The sequence below is a fragment of the Ictalurus punctatus genome, chromosome 29 (genome assembly GCF_001660625.3).
Source record: "Ictalurus punctatus breed USDA103 chromosome 29, Coco_2.0, whole genome shotgun sequence".
Taxonomy (NCBI): domain Eukaryota; kingdom Metazoa; phylum Chordata; class Actinopteri; order Siluriformes; family Ictaluridae; genus Ictalurus; species Ictalurus punctatus.
This window is the reverse complement of record NC_030444.2, coordinates 16,210,187-16,223,295: the sequence shown is the minus strand read 5'-3', so window position 1 is coordinate 16,223,295 and position 13,109 is coordinate 16,210,187. Positions and strand designations below refer to the sequence as shown.

General features: G+C 45.3%; 3 protein-coding genes across 4 annotated transcripts in view; 1 reads left to right on the top strand and 2 right to left on the bottom strand.

Moving 5' to 3' along the window:
- The first annotated feature begins 651 nt into the window (after window positions 1–651).
- On the top strand, window positions 652–7,915 carry LOC128629413 (uncharacterized). The gene is made up of 6 exons (XM_053677369.1): window positions 652–752; window positions 2,335–2,479; window positions 2,664–2,763; window positions 4,554–5,295; window positions 6,211–6,895; window positions 7,886–7,915. The coding sequence occupies exons 1-6, from the start codon at window positions 652–654 to the stop codon at window positions 7,913–7,915; spliced, it is 1,803 nt and encodes a 600-aa protein (XP_053533344.1).
- LOC108260619 (uncharacterized) lies at window positions 7,072–9,252 on the bottom strand. The gene is made up of 2 exons (XM_017461043.3): window positions 9,161–9,252; window positions 7,072–8,748 (listed from the first exon to the last, which is right to left on the bottom strand). The coding sequence occupies exon 2, from the start codon at window positions 8,741–8,743 to the stop codon at window positions 7,967–7,969; it is 777 nt and encodes a 258-aa protein (XP_017316532.1). The 5' UTR covers window positions 8,744–8,748; window positions 9,161–9,252; the 3' UTR covers window positions 7,072–7,966.
- A 256-nt stretch (window positions 9,253–9,508) lies between these two features.
- Window positions 9,509–13,109, bottom strand: part of LOC108260621 (uncharacterized) — a 5,114-nt gene continuing 1,513 nt past the window's right edge. The window contains exons 1-2 of one of the 2 annotated variants that reach the window (XM_047152347.2): window positions 12,157–12,243; window positions 9,509–11,707 (exon numbers count right to left, since the gene is read on the bottom strand). In XM_047152347.2, coding sequence (XP_047008303.1) covers window positions 11,049–11,681 — 633 coding nt within the window. In that variant the 5' untranslated portion in view covers window positions 11,682–11,707; window positions 12,157–12,243 and the 3' untranslated portion in view covers window positions 9,509–11,048. Of the gene's footprint in view, window positions 11,708–12,156; window positions 12,244–13,109 lie in introns of those variants that run through there. The other variant, XM_017461047.3, reaches the window with a different exon arrangement.

Sequence of the window (13,109 nt, the reverse complement as noted above, 5' to 3'; positions counted from 1 at the left end):
CATAGGTTTTTACAGAAAATTTTTATATAATGCAAAACTAAGTCCAACCCCTCTCTTCAGGTTCCATAACCCTCTTACTGTCCACTGCTGGTCCTCGGGGGGCAGATGCCCGGATATTACCCCCCTTGGTCACGCCCTCCGGCCATCCTGCACCTTCCACGCCACTCGTCCTGGACCTTCCACATCAATCAGCCTTCCACTGATTCCTGAACCTTCCACGCTCTTATCCTTTCATCCTGGCTGGCGTTTGAACCAGCAACCACTCAACCCAGAGGGCGATGCTCATCCACATGAGCTACAGGATCTCGTACAAGAAACCTGTTTTATAGACCTTTTCACCTTCATTTATGTAACCATGAACTAAGCATCACACTTCCAGGTCAAAAAAGTGAGACACATTAACTCCCCATTCTACCATCCAGCACCCAAGCTGGGTTTGAACCAATAACCTCCCACTCCACAGAGCACAACGTCACCACAACGTCACCACAACGCCACCAAACCCCACAGCAAACACCTCGGTGTCGTAGCGCCTTTGTCTTTTAAAATTATGATCCACAAAAAAAATTCACAGGCATCACAGCAAAAAGACCACAACACATTTATCTCTCGCTTCATTGATATATACACTGCATATACAGTGAAGAGAAGATGAAGCAGTCCCACTTCGTAGCTCAGCGTCTCTCCAGAGAACGTCAGGAACACAGGATCTCCATGCTGGAGAAGGCAGAAGTCTTGATCCCGGAGGATATGTTCACATTTTAGACATCATACAGAAATGTATTTATTAAATTAACTCCAGTTGGTGCTCCAACGTCCTGACTGACGTTTATTACATGCCTTCTGCTGGACAGTCAGACTCCCCCGACTTATTTTGCACGAGTCTGGCCTAGAAATGTTCTGAAAGGTTGGCGCTCCTCAGCCTTTTTAGCCATTTTACCTGCAGTTAAACCTTCGTCCACAAGAGGGCAGCCATCACACCCGCAGTGTATTAAGCTGCATCATAAACTTAGGGGAATCTTTGCTTTTACTTGTAAGGAGTAAAACAAAAGCAAATATGATACAAAACAACACATATGTTATACATTTTGCCCCAATAACGCACTGTTGTAGCTTTATGTAGTCTTATAATAGACATTTTACCTGCACTAAACATCTCCCAGATCTCAGCGTTGGAGTGTGATAGGAACAGAAAACCTGCACTGCTGTCTAAAGCCCGTATACTTTGTTTTGTTTTTACGCGTACGTTAGCGTATACGCGCAGTGGTACGCATAGCCTTTCAAAGTAAACTCCATTTGACATGCACACGTACACAGGCGGTCGACGCATGCGCATCGCGACAGCATGCACTACCCCTTCTGGCCTATAAGAGGCAGTAGAGAGCAGTAAAGTAGGTCTTCTGGTGTGAAGGACGCCAAAGAAGAAGAATCGCAACAACACGAAGAACAATGGCGGTGAAAGACACGCTGCTTCTTTTGTAGATACTAGAGGAACAAGAAATTAGAAAATAAAATAAAAAAGCGAGAAACAGAAGCTCTGTGCGAACACTCAAAGAGAAAAGAGCTTACGCTCGTTTTCGTCTCGTCCGTTTTTTCTTCGGCTGCGTATTGTGATTCGGTGCGGGGTCACTGCTGCCCCCTTGTGGAACAACTAAATAGTGCAGAAGAATGAAATGCGCGCGTGCGACCTGTGTGTACAAAGTAAAGTAGAATCTGGCGGCGCGCGTGCTGTAGTGTTCCACAATAGATATCTTCTCCAGAGTGGGTCAGTGAATATCAGTGCATGATGTTAGCTAGCTCTTCATTTCATGCTGTGACGAGCTGTAGGCTACAGAGCGAGCTTCTGTTCCCTTCATAGTTTTTCATCAGCGGTCCGAACAGCTGTTCATTTATTCAAGCTTTTCTTTTTAATGTATGGAGAGTTTTCACATCTTCTCTTTTAAACTCACAGAGATCTCTTGGTTGTTATTTTGAAGGTAACAAGTCGAACAGAGCTGAAGTTTAGCTAAAGCTGGGACTGAATTTAGCTCGGGCTCGAGGAGAAAATACAATGATGGACGTTAATGGAGAGAGAGGAGTGTGGTGGGGATGTTTGGCCGATGTCATTTTAAAACACAAAGACGCTACGAGACCTGTCAGTTCTTGTGGGGTTTGGCGGCGATGTGGTAACGTCTCTGGCCCTGTGCTCAGGGGTTGCTGGTTCGAATCCAACTCGGCCCTGTGTTTATGTTTGGTAGCAGAAAGAAGTTATGAAACTTGAAGAGAAAGGTTGGACATAGGTTTTTACAGAAAATTTTTATATAATGCAAAACTAAGTCCAACCCCTCTCTTCAGGTTCCATAACCCTCTTACTGTCCACTGCTGGTCCTCGGGGGGCAGGTGCCCGGATATTACCCCCCTTGATCACGCCCTCCGGCCATCCTGCACCTTCCACATCTTCCTGAACCTGCCACGCTCTTATCCCTTCATCCTGGCTGGGGTTTGAACCAGCAACCACTCAAACCAGAGGGCGATGCTCATCCACATGAGCTACAGGATCTCGTACAAGAAGCCTGTTTTATAGACCTTTTCACCTTCATTTATGTAACCATGAACTAAGCATCACACTTCCAGGTCAAAAAAGTGAGACACATTAACTCCCCATTCTACATTTCACCATCCAGCACACTGCACCCAAGCTGGGTTTGAACCAACAGCCTCCCACTCCAGAGAGCACAACGTCACCACACCACCACCAAACCCCACAGCAAACACCGCGGTGTCGTAGCGCCTTTGTCTCAACTCACAGGCATCACAGCAAAAAGACCACAACTTCCACAGCATGAGTTTTTTTACTCTTCAGATTCCGGGATTTTCTGGAATGTTCATAACAGGAACCTAACAGCTGATCCAAAGAATTACAGACTTTAGTTAGAAAGTTAAAATGGAAAACCTGACACAAATCTGATTCACAATCTGTCTCTCAGTCATCAGTACTTCTCCCAGTCACACTCACATTTCTGAGAATTAGTTTATTGTGTATTGTGGGAAGAAGATGAGAATCTCTGCTCTTGTATTCAGTCATCAGTAGCTGGAAAATGAATGGGCATACCGTGTCACTTCCTTCACACAGCTGGAAAGAATTAAGCGCTTAGAGCTTTGTATTACACATCACTCATGACGTCATCCCCTTCATTCCAATCATTCATTACACTTTCTCTTACACTCGGTGGATTTAACCAGAACACAAACACACGCAGGACTCAGTCACGTCAGAAATATAATTTATCCTCTGGAACTAAAATAGACCCACTGACCTAAAGCAAGAAAAACAACTAGAGCTTATTATATAAGATCAGGAAAATCATACAGAAGATCCAGAAGCCACAGATGAAGAATTGTTCTGTATCTCAGCGACTTGATATTTCACCTCCACAGCTAATTTAACATTCTCCTATGTGTAATAAACAGCGTCTGAAGGAAAATATGAGGATTTCTAATTTTTTTAAATTGTGCTGTTTGAAATACATCTATAGACAAAAATAAATCAGCTCAGATATGCGGTACAAAGTTTTAAGGTTCCTTAAATGCAAACTCAAATAACTCTTCACCAGTTACTTCCCTCTTTCCTTCTTCTCTCTCACACTTCCTGTCTACTCACGTCAAAGAAACCAGTAATCATGAAGTCGTATTAAACTCATCAGGGTAACAGTGTTTTCCAAATCTGTGACACACCGCTATCGAGACCTTTAGAGATTCGTCACCTCTTGTGTCCCTGCTCTAACATCTGAACCAGTTCGTTTGAGTTATCACTACGACTCAGGACTTCTGTGTTAATAATAAAACATGAGGTCCTTATTATCTTACACTTCTATAATCTGATTTTTATTTGTCTGTCATTACCCGAGACTGCTCCCGGTACTTCAGATCATGGATCAAATTAAAAGGAGAACTGAAACATGTCATGAGAAAAGAACTCTACTAAAAATGTTGTAATAAATTGACATAAACGTGTCGATGAACACGTGAGTCACTCCATCAGTGTAAAGTGACTCAGCAAGGAGGCCGTCAGTGCCTCAACCTCCCGGTTCTCTATCTCACCAATTGAACAAATTACACACAGAACCAGAACTGTAAGTCTTGGTAACTTTTTCCCGAATATTACTAAACCCTCATTCAGAGGACAGAGTGACACCTCACACTGCACAAAGATCTCACAGGAACTGACCGAGTTTGGGCGTGCCGTGGAGATGTTCACACGAGTCTGTTTACAGAGTGAAAAACCACTTTCTGAACCTCACCCCAATAAAAACAAAGTGCTAAAATAACAAAGATGCTGTACTGCTTCTGCCTGCACATGTGTGTGTGTGTGTGTGTGTGTGCGTGTGTGTGCGTGTGTGTGTGATATGAAGAGTGCAAGGGGCTGAACAGACTTGTTTTCCTACATGCTATCACTGTGATACGGCTGGTTGAAGGTCAATGAGGCTTCATGAAACTAGCAGGTGGACTCAACAGCAGTCATGGTTTTAATGATAATAAATGATAATAATCGATTATGAATAATTAACCTGTAGGAGGAGGAGCAGCAGCTGTAGGAGCAGTAGGAGAAGCGGTGGGAGGAGGAGGAGCAGTAGGAGGAGGAGCAGCATTAGGAGTAGTAAGAGCAGTAGGAGGAGGAGGAGCAGTAGGAGGAGGAGCAGCATTAGGAGCAGTAAGAGCAGTAGGAGGAGGAGGAGCAGTAGGAGGAGGAGCAGCATTAGGAGCAGTAAGAGCAGTAGGAGGAGGAGCAGTAGGAGGAGGAGCAGCGTTAGGAGCAGTAAGAGCAGTAGGAGGAGGAGCAGTAGGAGGAGGAGCAGCGATAGGAGCAGTAAGACCAGTAGGAGGAGGAGCAGTAGGAGGAGGAGCAGCGTTAGGAGCAGTAAGAGCAGTAGGAGGAGGAGGAGGAGGAGGAGGAGCAGCGTTAGGAGCAGTAAGAGCAGTAGGAGGAGGAGGAGCAGGAGGAGGAGGAGCAGCATTAGGAGCAGTAAGAGCAGTAGGAGGAGGAGGAGCGTTCGGAGCAGTAAGAGCAGTAGGAGCAGTAGGAGGAGGAGCAGGAGGAGGAGGAGCAGCGTTAGGAGCAGTAGGAGAAGCAGTAGGAGGAGGAGGAGGAGCAGCATTAGGAGCAGTAAGAGCAGTAGGAGGAGGAGCAGGAGGAGCAGCGTTAGGAGCAGTAAGAGCAGTAGGAGGAGGAGGAGGAGCAGGAGGAGAAGGAGCAGCATTAGCAGCAGTAAGAGCAGTAGGAGGAGGAGGAGGAGAAGCAGGAGGAGGAGGAGCAGCGTTAGGAGCAGTAAGAGCAGTAGGAGGAGGAGGAGGAGGAGCAGGAGGAGGAGGAGGAGGAGCAGCGTTAGGAGCAGTAAGAGCAGTAGGAGGAGGAGCAGTAGGAGGAGGAGCAGCATTAGGAGCAGTAAGAGCAGTAGGAGGAGGAGGAGGAGCAGCGTTAGGAGCAGTAAGAGCAGTAGGAGGAGGAGCAGTAGGAGGAGGAGCAGCGTTAGGAGCAGTAAGAGCAGTAGGAGGAGGAGCAGTAGGAGGAGGAGCAGCGTTAGGAGCAGTAGGAGAAGCGGTAGGAGGAGGAGGAGGAGGAGCAGTAGGAGGAGGAGCAGCGTTAGGAGCAGTAAGAGCAGTAGGAGGAGGAGCAGCGTTAGGAGCAGTAAGAGCAGTAGGAGGAGGAGCAGTAGGAGGAGGAGCAGTAGGAGGAGGAGCAGCGTTAGGAGCAGTAAGAGCAGTAGGAGGAGGAGCAGGAGGAGGAGGAGCAGCATTAGGAGCAGTAGGAGGAGGAGCAGGAGGAGGAGGAGCAGCGTTAGGAGCAGTAAGAGCAGTAGGAGGAGGAGGAGAAGCAGGAGGAGGAGGAGCAGCGTTAGGAGCAGTAAGAGCAGTAGGAGGAGGAGGAGCAGCGTTAGGAGCAGTAAGAGCAGTAGGAGGAGGAGGAGGAGCAGCGTTAGGAGCAGTAAGAGCAGTAGGAGGAGGAGGAGGAGGAGCAGGAGGAGGAGGAGCAGCGTTAGGAGCAGTAAGAGCAGTAGGAGGAGGAGGAGGAGGAGCAGGAGGAGGAGGAGGAGCAGCATTAGGAGCAGTGAGAGCAGTAGGAGGAGGAGGAGCAGTAGGAGGAGGAGCAGCGTTAGGAGCAGTAAGAGCAGTAGGAGGAGGAGCAGGAGGAGCAGGAGGAGGAGGAGGAGGAGCAGCGTTAGGAGCAGTAAGAGCAGTAGGAGGAGGAGGAGCAGCGTTAGGAGCAGTAAGAGCAGTAGGAGGAGGAGGAGCAGCGTTAGGAGCAGTAAGAGCAGTAGGAGGAGGAGCAGCGTTAGGAGCAGTAAGAGCAGTAGGAGGAGGAGGAGCAGGAGGAGGAGGAGCAGCGTTAGGAGCAGTAAGAGCAGTAGGAGGAGGAGGAGCAGCGTTAGCAGCAGTAAGAGCAGTAGGAGGAGGAGGAGCAGGAGGAGGAGGAGCAGCGTTAGGAGCAGTAAGAGCAGTAGGAGGAGGAGCAGGAGGAGGAGGAGCAGCGTTAGCAGCAGTAAGAGCAGTAGGAGGAGGAGGAGCAGGAGGAGGAGGAGCAGCGTTAGGAGCAGTAAGAGCAGTAGGAGGAGGAGGAGCAGGAGGAGGAGGAGGAGGAGCAGCGTTAGGAGCAGTAAGAGCAGTAGGAGGAGGAGGAGGAGCAGCGTTAGGAGCAGTAAGTGCAGTAGGAGGAGGAGCAGGAGGAGGAGGCGCAGCGTTAGGAGCAGTAAGAGCAGTAGGAGGAGGAGCAGGAGGAGGAGGAGGAGGAGCAGCATTAGGAGCAGTGAGAGCAGTAGAAGGAGGAGGAGGAGGAGCAGGAGGAGGAGGAGGAGCAGCGTTAGGAGCAGTAAGAGCAGTAGGAGGAGGAGCAGGAGGAGGAGGAGCAGCGTTAGGAGCAGTAAGAGCAGTAGGAGGAGGAAGAGCAGCGTTAGGAGCAGAAAGAGCAGTAGGAGGAGGAGGAGCAGCATTAGGAGCAGTAGGAGGAGGAGGAGCAGCGTTAGGAGCAGTAGGAGGAGGAAGAGCAGCGTTAGGAGCAGTAAGAGCAGTAGGAGGAGGAGCAGCGTTAGGAGCAGTAAGAGCAGTAGGAGGAGGAGCAGCGTTAGGAGCAGTAAGAGCAGTAGGAGGAGGAGGGATGACTCAGGATCAGGTTTAAGGTCCAGCGTCATGTTCTTTACTTTCAGTAAACAAACAGAGACACATCACATGTTTAACATGAACCTAAATCTGACCCTCTGTTAACCTGCATGATGTAAAGTTGTACGTCTGTACAGAGCGCTACATAAACACGCTGCAGGGGATTTCATGCTCAGATGATGAAACACATACAGAAAGTCTAGTGCAAAAGTTTGTACACCCCTTTCTAAATGTGATAAATATTCTCCTATAGCTTATATAACCACTCGTAACCTTTATACCTGCCTATAACCAGCTCTGTGCAACCCCGCCCCCTTTATTTATAAACTAAATAAATCCCTAGTAATCAATAAATAGTGAATAAAATAGAACATATATGATAAATATACAGAATAAACCCTCCTAACAGGTCAATAATAAACCCTGAGTTTTCCTGTAACAGCACGTCCCTGAGGGTTTTATTCCTCTTACACCGCAGCAGGCTAACAACTTCCGCTCTTTTTTTAAATTCAAGAACAATACGTCATATTTGTTTCTGTTTACATGTACATTTAATGTTCATGAAACAAGCTAGTGTAAGCTCTTGTCCTGATGATCTTAAATAAACGTCCCCTTACAGAAAACTTCACCACGTCAATGACATCCGCTGTACACGTCCCTGTGAACGAGCTGTTACTATAGAAACGATAACGGATCAGAGCGACTGTCACAGATGCTGTCATAGAAAATTAATCAACCCCTTCTGACCAATCAGAATCCAGAACTCAGCCCTGCTGTGGTGTGAGGACCAGCTGGGACACTAAGACCCTTCATGTACACAGAGGATCTTTGTGTTTTAACACAATAAAACTGCAGCAGTTAATAGGAACAGGAGGATGAAACAGAAGCCTGAGAGGGTTCTGGTGTGTTTGTGAGGATGGAGTCTGTGACGTGGTGCAGTGTGTGGATGTAAATCCTGGCTGTACGGTTGATGTGATGGAGTAGAGAGTGCTGGAGTTCTGTGAGGTGTGAGGAGCTGAGACCTTGAGGATCCCTGCAGTAAATGATTTCTGTCAGATTGTTCAGCGTGGAGCTTCGTGTCACAGCGAGGCCTGACGTTCCCACGGCGTTTAGCTGCTCTAAGGAAATCTTCTCTCTGCAGGTTCTTTATGGTTCTCACGAGCTTCCGGCCGACGCAGAACGTGTGGCTCGGGTCAAAGTTCGACCGGGTCTCGTGGCGCGTCACGTAGATGCTGCGGAACGTTCCGGACTCCAGGCTGATGATGATGCGGTCGGTGTTGCTCTTGTCCTGGAAGCCGGTGTATTTCTCTCTGACGTACTCAGGCAGTGATTTCGCTCCAGACGCACTTAGGTTCCCGAGCTCGTAGTACGGCAGGTTGCTGGAGTCTGGAAGCAGGTGGCCTTTTCCTCCTTCATCTCTGTTGTGGAAGATTCGAAATCCAAAGTCACCTGTGGACGGGCTGCAGAGGGAAAGCATCCGATTCTGCTGAGTCACTTCCACGCAGTTATTAACAAACCAGTAGAGCAGCTTGAGTCCGTGTCGAGGAGACGGCTGGCCGAACCCTGAACGCTGGAGATCGGCCATGTCGTTTAGGGTTTTAATCCTGGACATGATCACTACAGCGGTGAAATAAAGATTTAAAAAATCCTAAAGTGACAGACGAGGACAGATTTATTCACTGAAGAAACAAAGTGATGTCCGTAAAATAATTTCACACTAATACCATATTAATATTTAGACCCTCAGCCCTGTCCTGTACAGCAGGATCGAATTACTGATCAGTAACTGTAATGAACAGCAGGTTAACCGGAATTACGGCACAGAATTCCTCACATTACTTCACAGCTCGTAAACTCGCAATAATCAACTTAAAATGAATCTGAAAAACCTATACACGTTTTAAATCTAAATAGATTTAACCCCTTAAACCTCTCATCTATTTTATTCTCTTGCCATCTGGAAATAATATGTTTTAAGGTAAAGATGTTAATAATAATAAACACAATTGTGCGTGAAAGATGACTTTACCTGCTACGAGGAGAGTTTTAGAGTTTAGCGAAGTGACTAAAGGTGGAGATGGAGTGTGAGATGGAGAGGTGTGTGGAAGGAGGAGGAGTGTGTGCTGGGAGTGACCTGCTATTCAGGACCAACTGGAAGACATTTACATTTAAAAAGCAGTAATAAGTTCCACAGTGACTCATTAAAATACTTTTCTATTTATATCAGCATTCATTTCGATAAGTCAATAACCATTGTTCAATATTTGCTTTATATGTTACACATCATCTTCACATGGAATTATTATTATTATTATTATTATTATTATTATTATTATTATTATTATTACTACATCACTTCATATAAAAGTAATAAGACAAGTTCAGTCTGAAATTCTGACATTTAAATTCACAAAGACAGAAAAGCATTTTAATTTAAAGCGTAGTTTATAAACGGTAGGTTTATAATTACACTGTGAATATTAGCTCAATATTTCGGTATAAACATACAGACACTACATCTCGATCTAATGACTTTATTTCAATCAAATACCAACATCAAACATGATCAAAATGATCAGAAAACAAGTATACTGTTATCATGCAATAAAATATCAGCAAAAATGTAACAAAAGAACAGGATTAAAAGCTCTGTGTACACAGGAGCACTGGTTCTTCTTGGTTAGTCATATCATGTATATGTGTTTGTATTTATTTAAAATAAAGTGTGTAATTAAAGCTGATGAGTGTAAATATCTCTCGTTTACCTCCTACGTGATTAAACTCTCAGTTTAAATCCGAGTTCAGGTGAAAGAGTTCTACTCGCGCGAGGCTTTAGCTCTGTAGCTACAGGAACCATTCGGAAACAAACACGTGTTTACTGCAAACAGTGACGCGGTATCTGGTTTTACTGCACAGAGAAGGTTAGTACACCACCAGGACAAAACGCAGAGGAGAAAGAAATATAGAACATTTTTAGCAATAAGATGTTTAGCGTGTTAGTGTGAGCGGCTTAACAAATGATGATGATGATGGAACAAACTGGTCGAGCAGTGCGCGTTAAAATATTCATCGTGAAAAACAAAGTCAAAACATTATTTATCACGTTTGTCTCCCTTTACCGTCTTCTTTTTTTTAAAATTCTTTCATGCTGGACCACGTTGTAACGTGACCTGTCAGGTACGACCTGAGAAAACACAAGAATTACATCCAAAAATAAAGTCACTGCTCTTGATTGGAGCAAACTATTTTTACGAGTAACTCATCGGGTCTGAGTGTAAACACGTCTGAATAAATCACCCCCACTGACTCGTATCCAGAGTCCAGAGTCGAGTCATGAGGAAAGACTGGTGTTCAGAGTCGGTTACGCAGCGACACTAACGCGGTGTAGCTCACACCTCTGAGGTTTCAGATTGTTCATGAGCAGAAGCGTCTGAGACGGTGTTTCTCAACAGCGTCTAGACCACCGCGTTTAACTCTGAAAAATCACGGACAGAAAATGCGGACTGAAAATGCGGACTGAAAATGCGGACTGAAAACGGAAACCAGCAGAGAAACTGTCGACGGTGAACAACTCCAAACGAAACATTAAAAAGCCGTGAGATATGAACGCGAACACACTCCACAATGTCTCAGAGGATCGACGGACAAACTTCAAAATGACGTTGTGATTAAATCAAATGACTCAAGCCGACATCACGCAAGAAAAACGTGCTCAAGATGAATGGTCAGAATCGAGCGGAACTGAGACACGCCTCTGTTTTAGACAAACTCCGCCCCCGAGTGTAGGACTGAATACTGATGTGTGTAACTTCACATTAAATCCTCACTGAGAGATGAACTCCACTCCGAGGACGACCCACAGAGGAATAAATGAAAATGTACATGTAATTCTCCAGGACGTTCGGTGAGAGGAAAGTTTACAGGATCGTACAGAAATCCCAGAATCCCCTGCTCCTGGACGACTCTGGTTTGGCGTTGTTATTAATGGTGATGTGAGCTGTGTTCCTCCGTGGAGAAGGAGGTTCTGGAGCGACGTTCACTGTGAACTGGATGCCCATCTCATTCAGGAAATTCGTCTTGTTCTTTTGATTGAGGAATCGAATCAGTTTATTATTAATGCGGTAGGTGTTCTCGGGGTCGTAGTTCCAATCGTCTACGTGTTCGGTGATGTAAACCTCATTAAAAAAGCCATTTTTAAGGCTGACTATGATGCGGTCCTTATTGCTGTCATCATAGTAACCGGTATATGACCGAGTGACGTAATCAGGAAGCTCGTCTGCTCCGTCACTGTTCAGATTCCCCACCACGTAGTACGGGAAGTTTATCGCCGGCAGGAGCTGGAAGCCGTTTCGGTATCGGTTCTCGAACAGGTGAAAACCGAAATCCCCTTCATCAGGATTACAGTGTGGAACCATCTTATCATTCCTATCAAAATAGAGGCACTCTTTGGAGAACCAGAGGAGCAGCTGGAGGCCGTGTCGAGGTGGAGGCCGACCGAATCCAGAACGTTTCAGCTGGGATGAATGATTCAGCTCGTTCACATGGGGCATGGTCTCCTCTGATGTTTCAGATGCTTCTGTAAAAGATTGATTAGACATCACTCAGATTTTCATCCAGTGGTCTGTTCTGCTGTTTCTTTTCTTTCTTTCTGGAATAATTAAACTTATGCTATGATTTAAAGTTCCTAAGTGAAAAAGCATATCATGCATGTTAATATCATGCAGTTTAACTTTAAACTTTAAAGTTAAACTTTATTTATAACTGCACAAAGTAACAAAAACACTTTACATCAAATTCTTTACCTAAAATTATTAACTGCATTAACTAACATAAACCACCAACTTTAATGAACAGTCCATAACTAAAGTTCAATGAAAACACGATGCAGTTACTGTTATTACCCCAAACTTCACCGATACGCCGCAATTTACCAACAATTACCATTTTAATTTAATAAAGAACATCATCATACTTTATATCTGTTTATCGTTACAGTCTGTGACGTGAGTTCCTGTTCTCACTTACCTTACAGCAGCTATAACACTCGTTCCCTCAACATCCCTCTCTCTATTCCCTCTCTATATTCCCTCTCTCTATTCCCTCTCTCTATTCCCTCTCTCTATTCTCTCTCTCTCTATTCCCTCTCTATATTCCCTCTCTCTATTCTCTCTCTCTATTCCCTCTCTCTATTCTCTCTCTCTATTCTCTCTCTCTATTCTCTCTCTCTCTATTCCCTCTCTCTATTCTCTCTCTCTCTATTCCCTCTCTATATTCCCTCTCTCTATTCCCTCTCTCTATTCCCTCTCTCTATTCTCTCTCTCTCTATTCCCTCTCTATATTCCCTCTCTCTATTCTCTCTCTCTATTCCCTCTCTCTATTCTCTCTCTCTATTCTCTCTCTCTATTCTCTCTCTCTCTATTCCCTCTCTCTATTCTCTCTCTCTATTCTCTCTCTATTCTCTCTCTCTATTCCCTCTCTCTATTCCCTCTCTCTATTCTCTCTCTATTCTCTCTCTCTATTCCCTCTCTCTATTCCCTCTCTCTATTCTCTCTCTCTATTCTCTCTCTCTATTCCCTCTCTTTATTCCCTCTCTCTATTCCCTCTCTCTATTCTCTCTCTATTCTCTCTCTCTATTCTTTCTCTATTCTCTCTCTATTCCCTCTCTCTATTCTCTCTCTCTATTCTCTCTCTCTCTCTATTCCCTCTCTATATTCCCTCTCTCTATTCTCTCTCTATTCTCTCTCTCTCTATTCCCTCTCTCTATTCTCTCTCTCTATTCTCTCTCTATTCTCTCTCTCTCTATTCCCTCTCTCTATTCCCTCTCTCTATTCTCTCTCTCTCTCTATTCCCTCTCTATATTCCCTCTCTCTATTCTCTCTCTCTATTCTCTCTCTCTATTCTCTCTCTCTCTATTCCCTCTCTCTATTCTCTCTCTCTATTCTCTCTCTATTCTCTCTCTCTCTATTCCCTCTCTCTAT

Excerpts from the sequence above, each read along its gene's own strand:
- LOC128629413 (XM_053677369.1), top strand. The coding sequence starts at position 652 with ATGAAGCAGTCCCACTTCGTAGCTCAGCGTCTCTCCAGAGAACGTCAG. Across the intron at positions 753-2,334 it reads GTCTTGATCCCGGAGGATAT|GTTCCATAACCCTCTTACTG; the intron begins GTTCACATTTTA and ends CCCTCTCTTCAG. Across the intron at positions 5,296-6,210 it reads GCAGGAGGAGGAGGAGCAGC|AGCAGTAGGAGGAGGAGGAG; the intron begins GTTAGGAGCAGT and ends AGGAGCAGTAAG.
- LOC108260619 (XM_017461043.3), bottom strand. The coding sequence starts at position 8,743 with ATGTCCAGGATTAAAACCCTAAACGACATGGCCGATCTCCAGCGTTCA.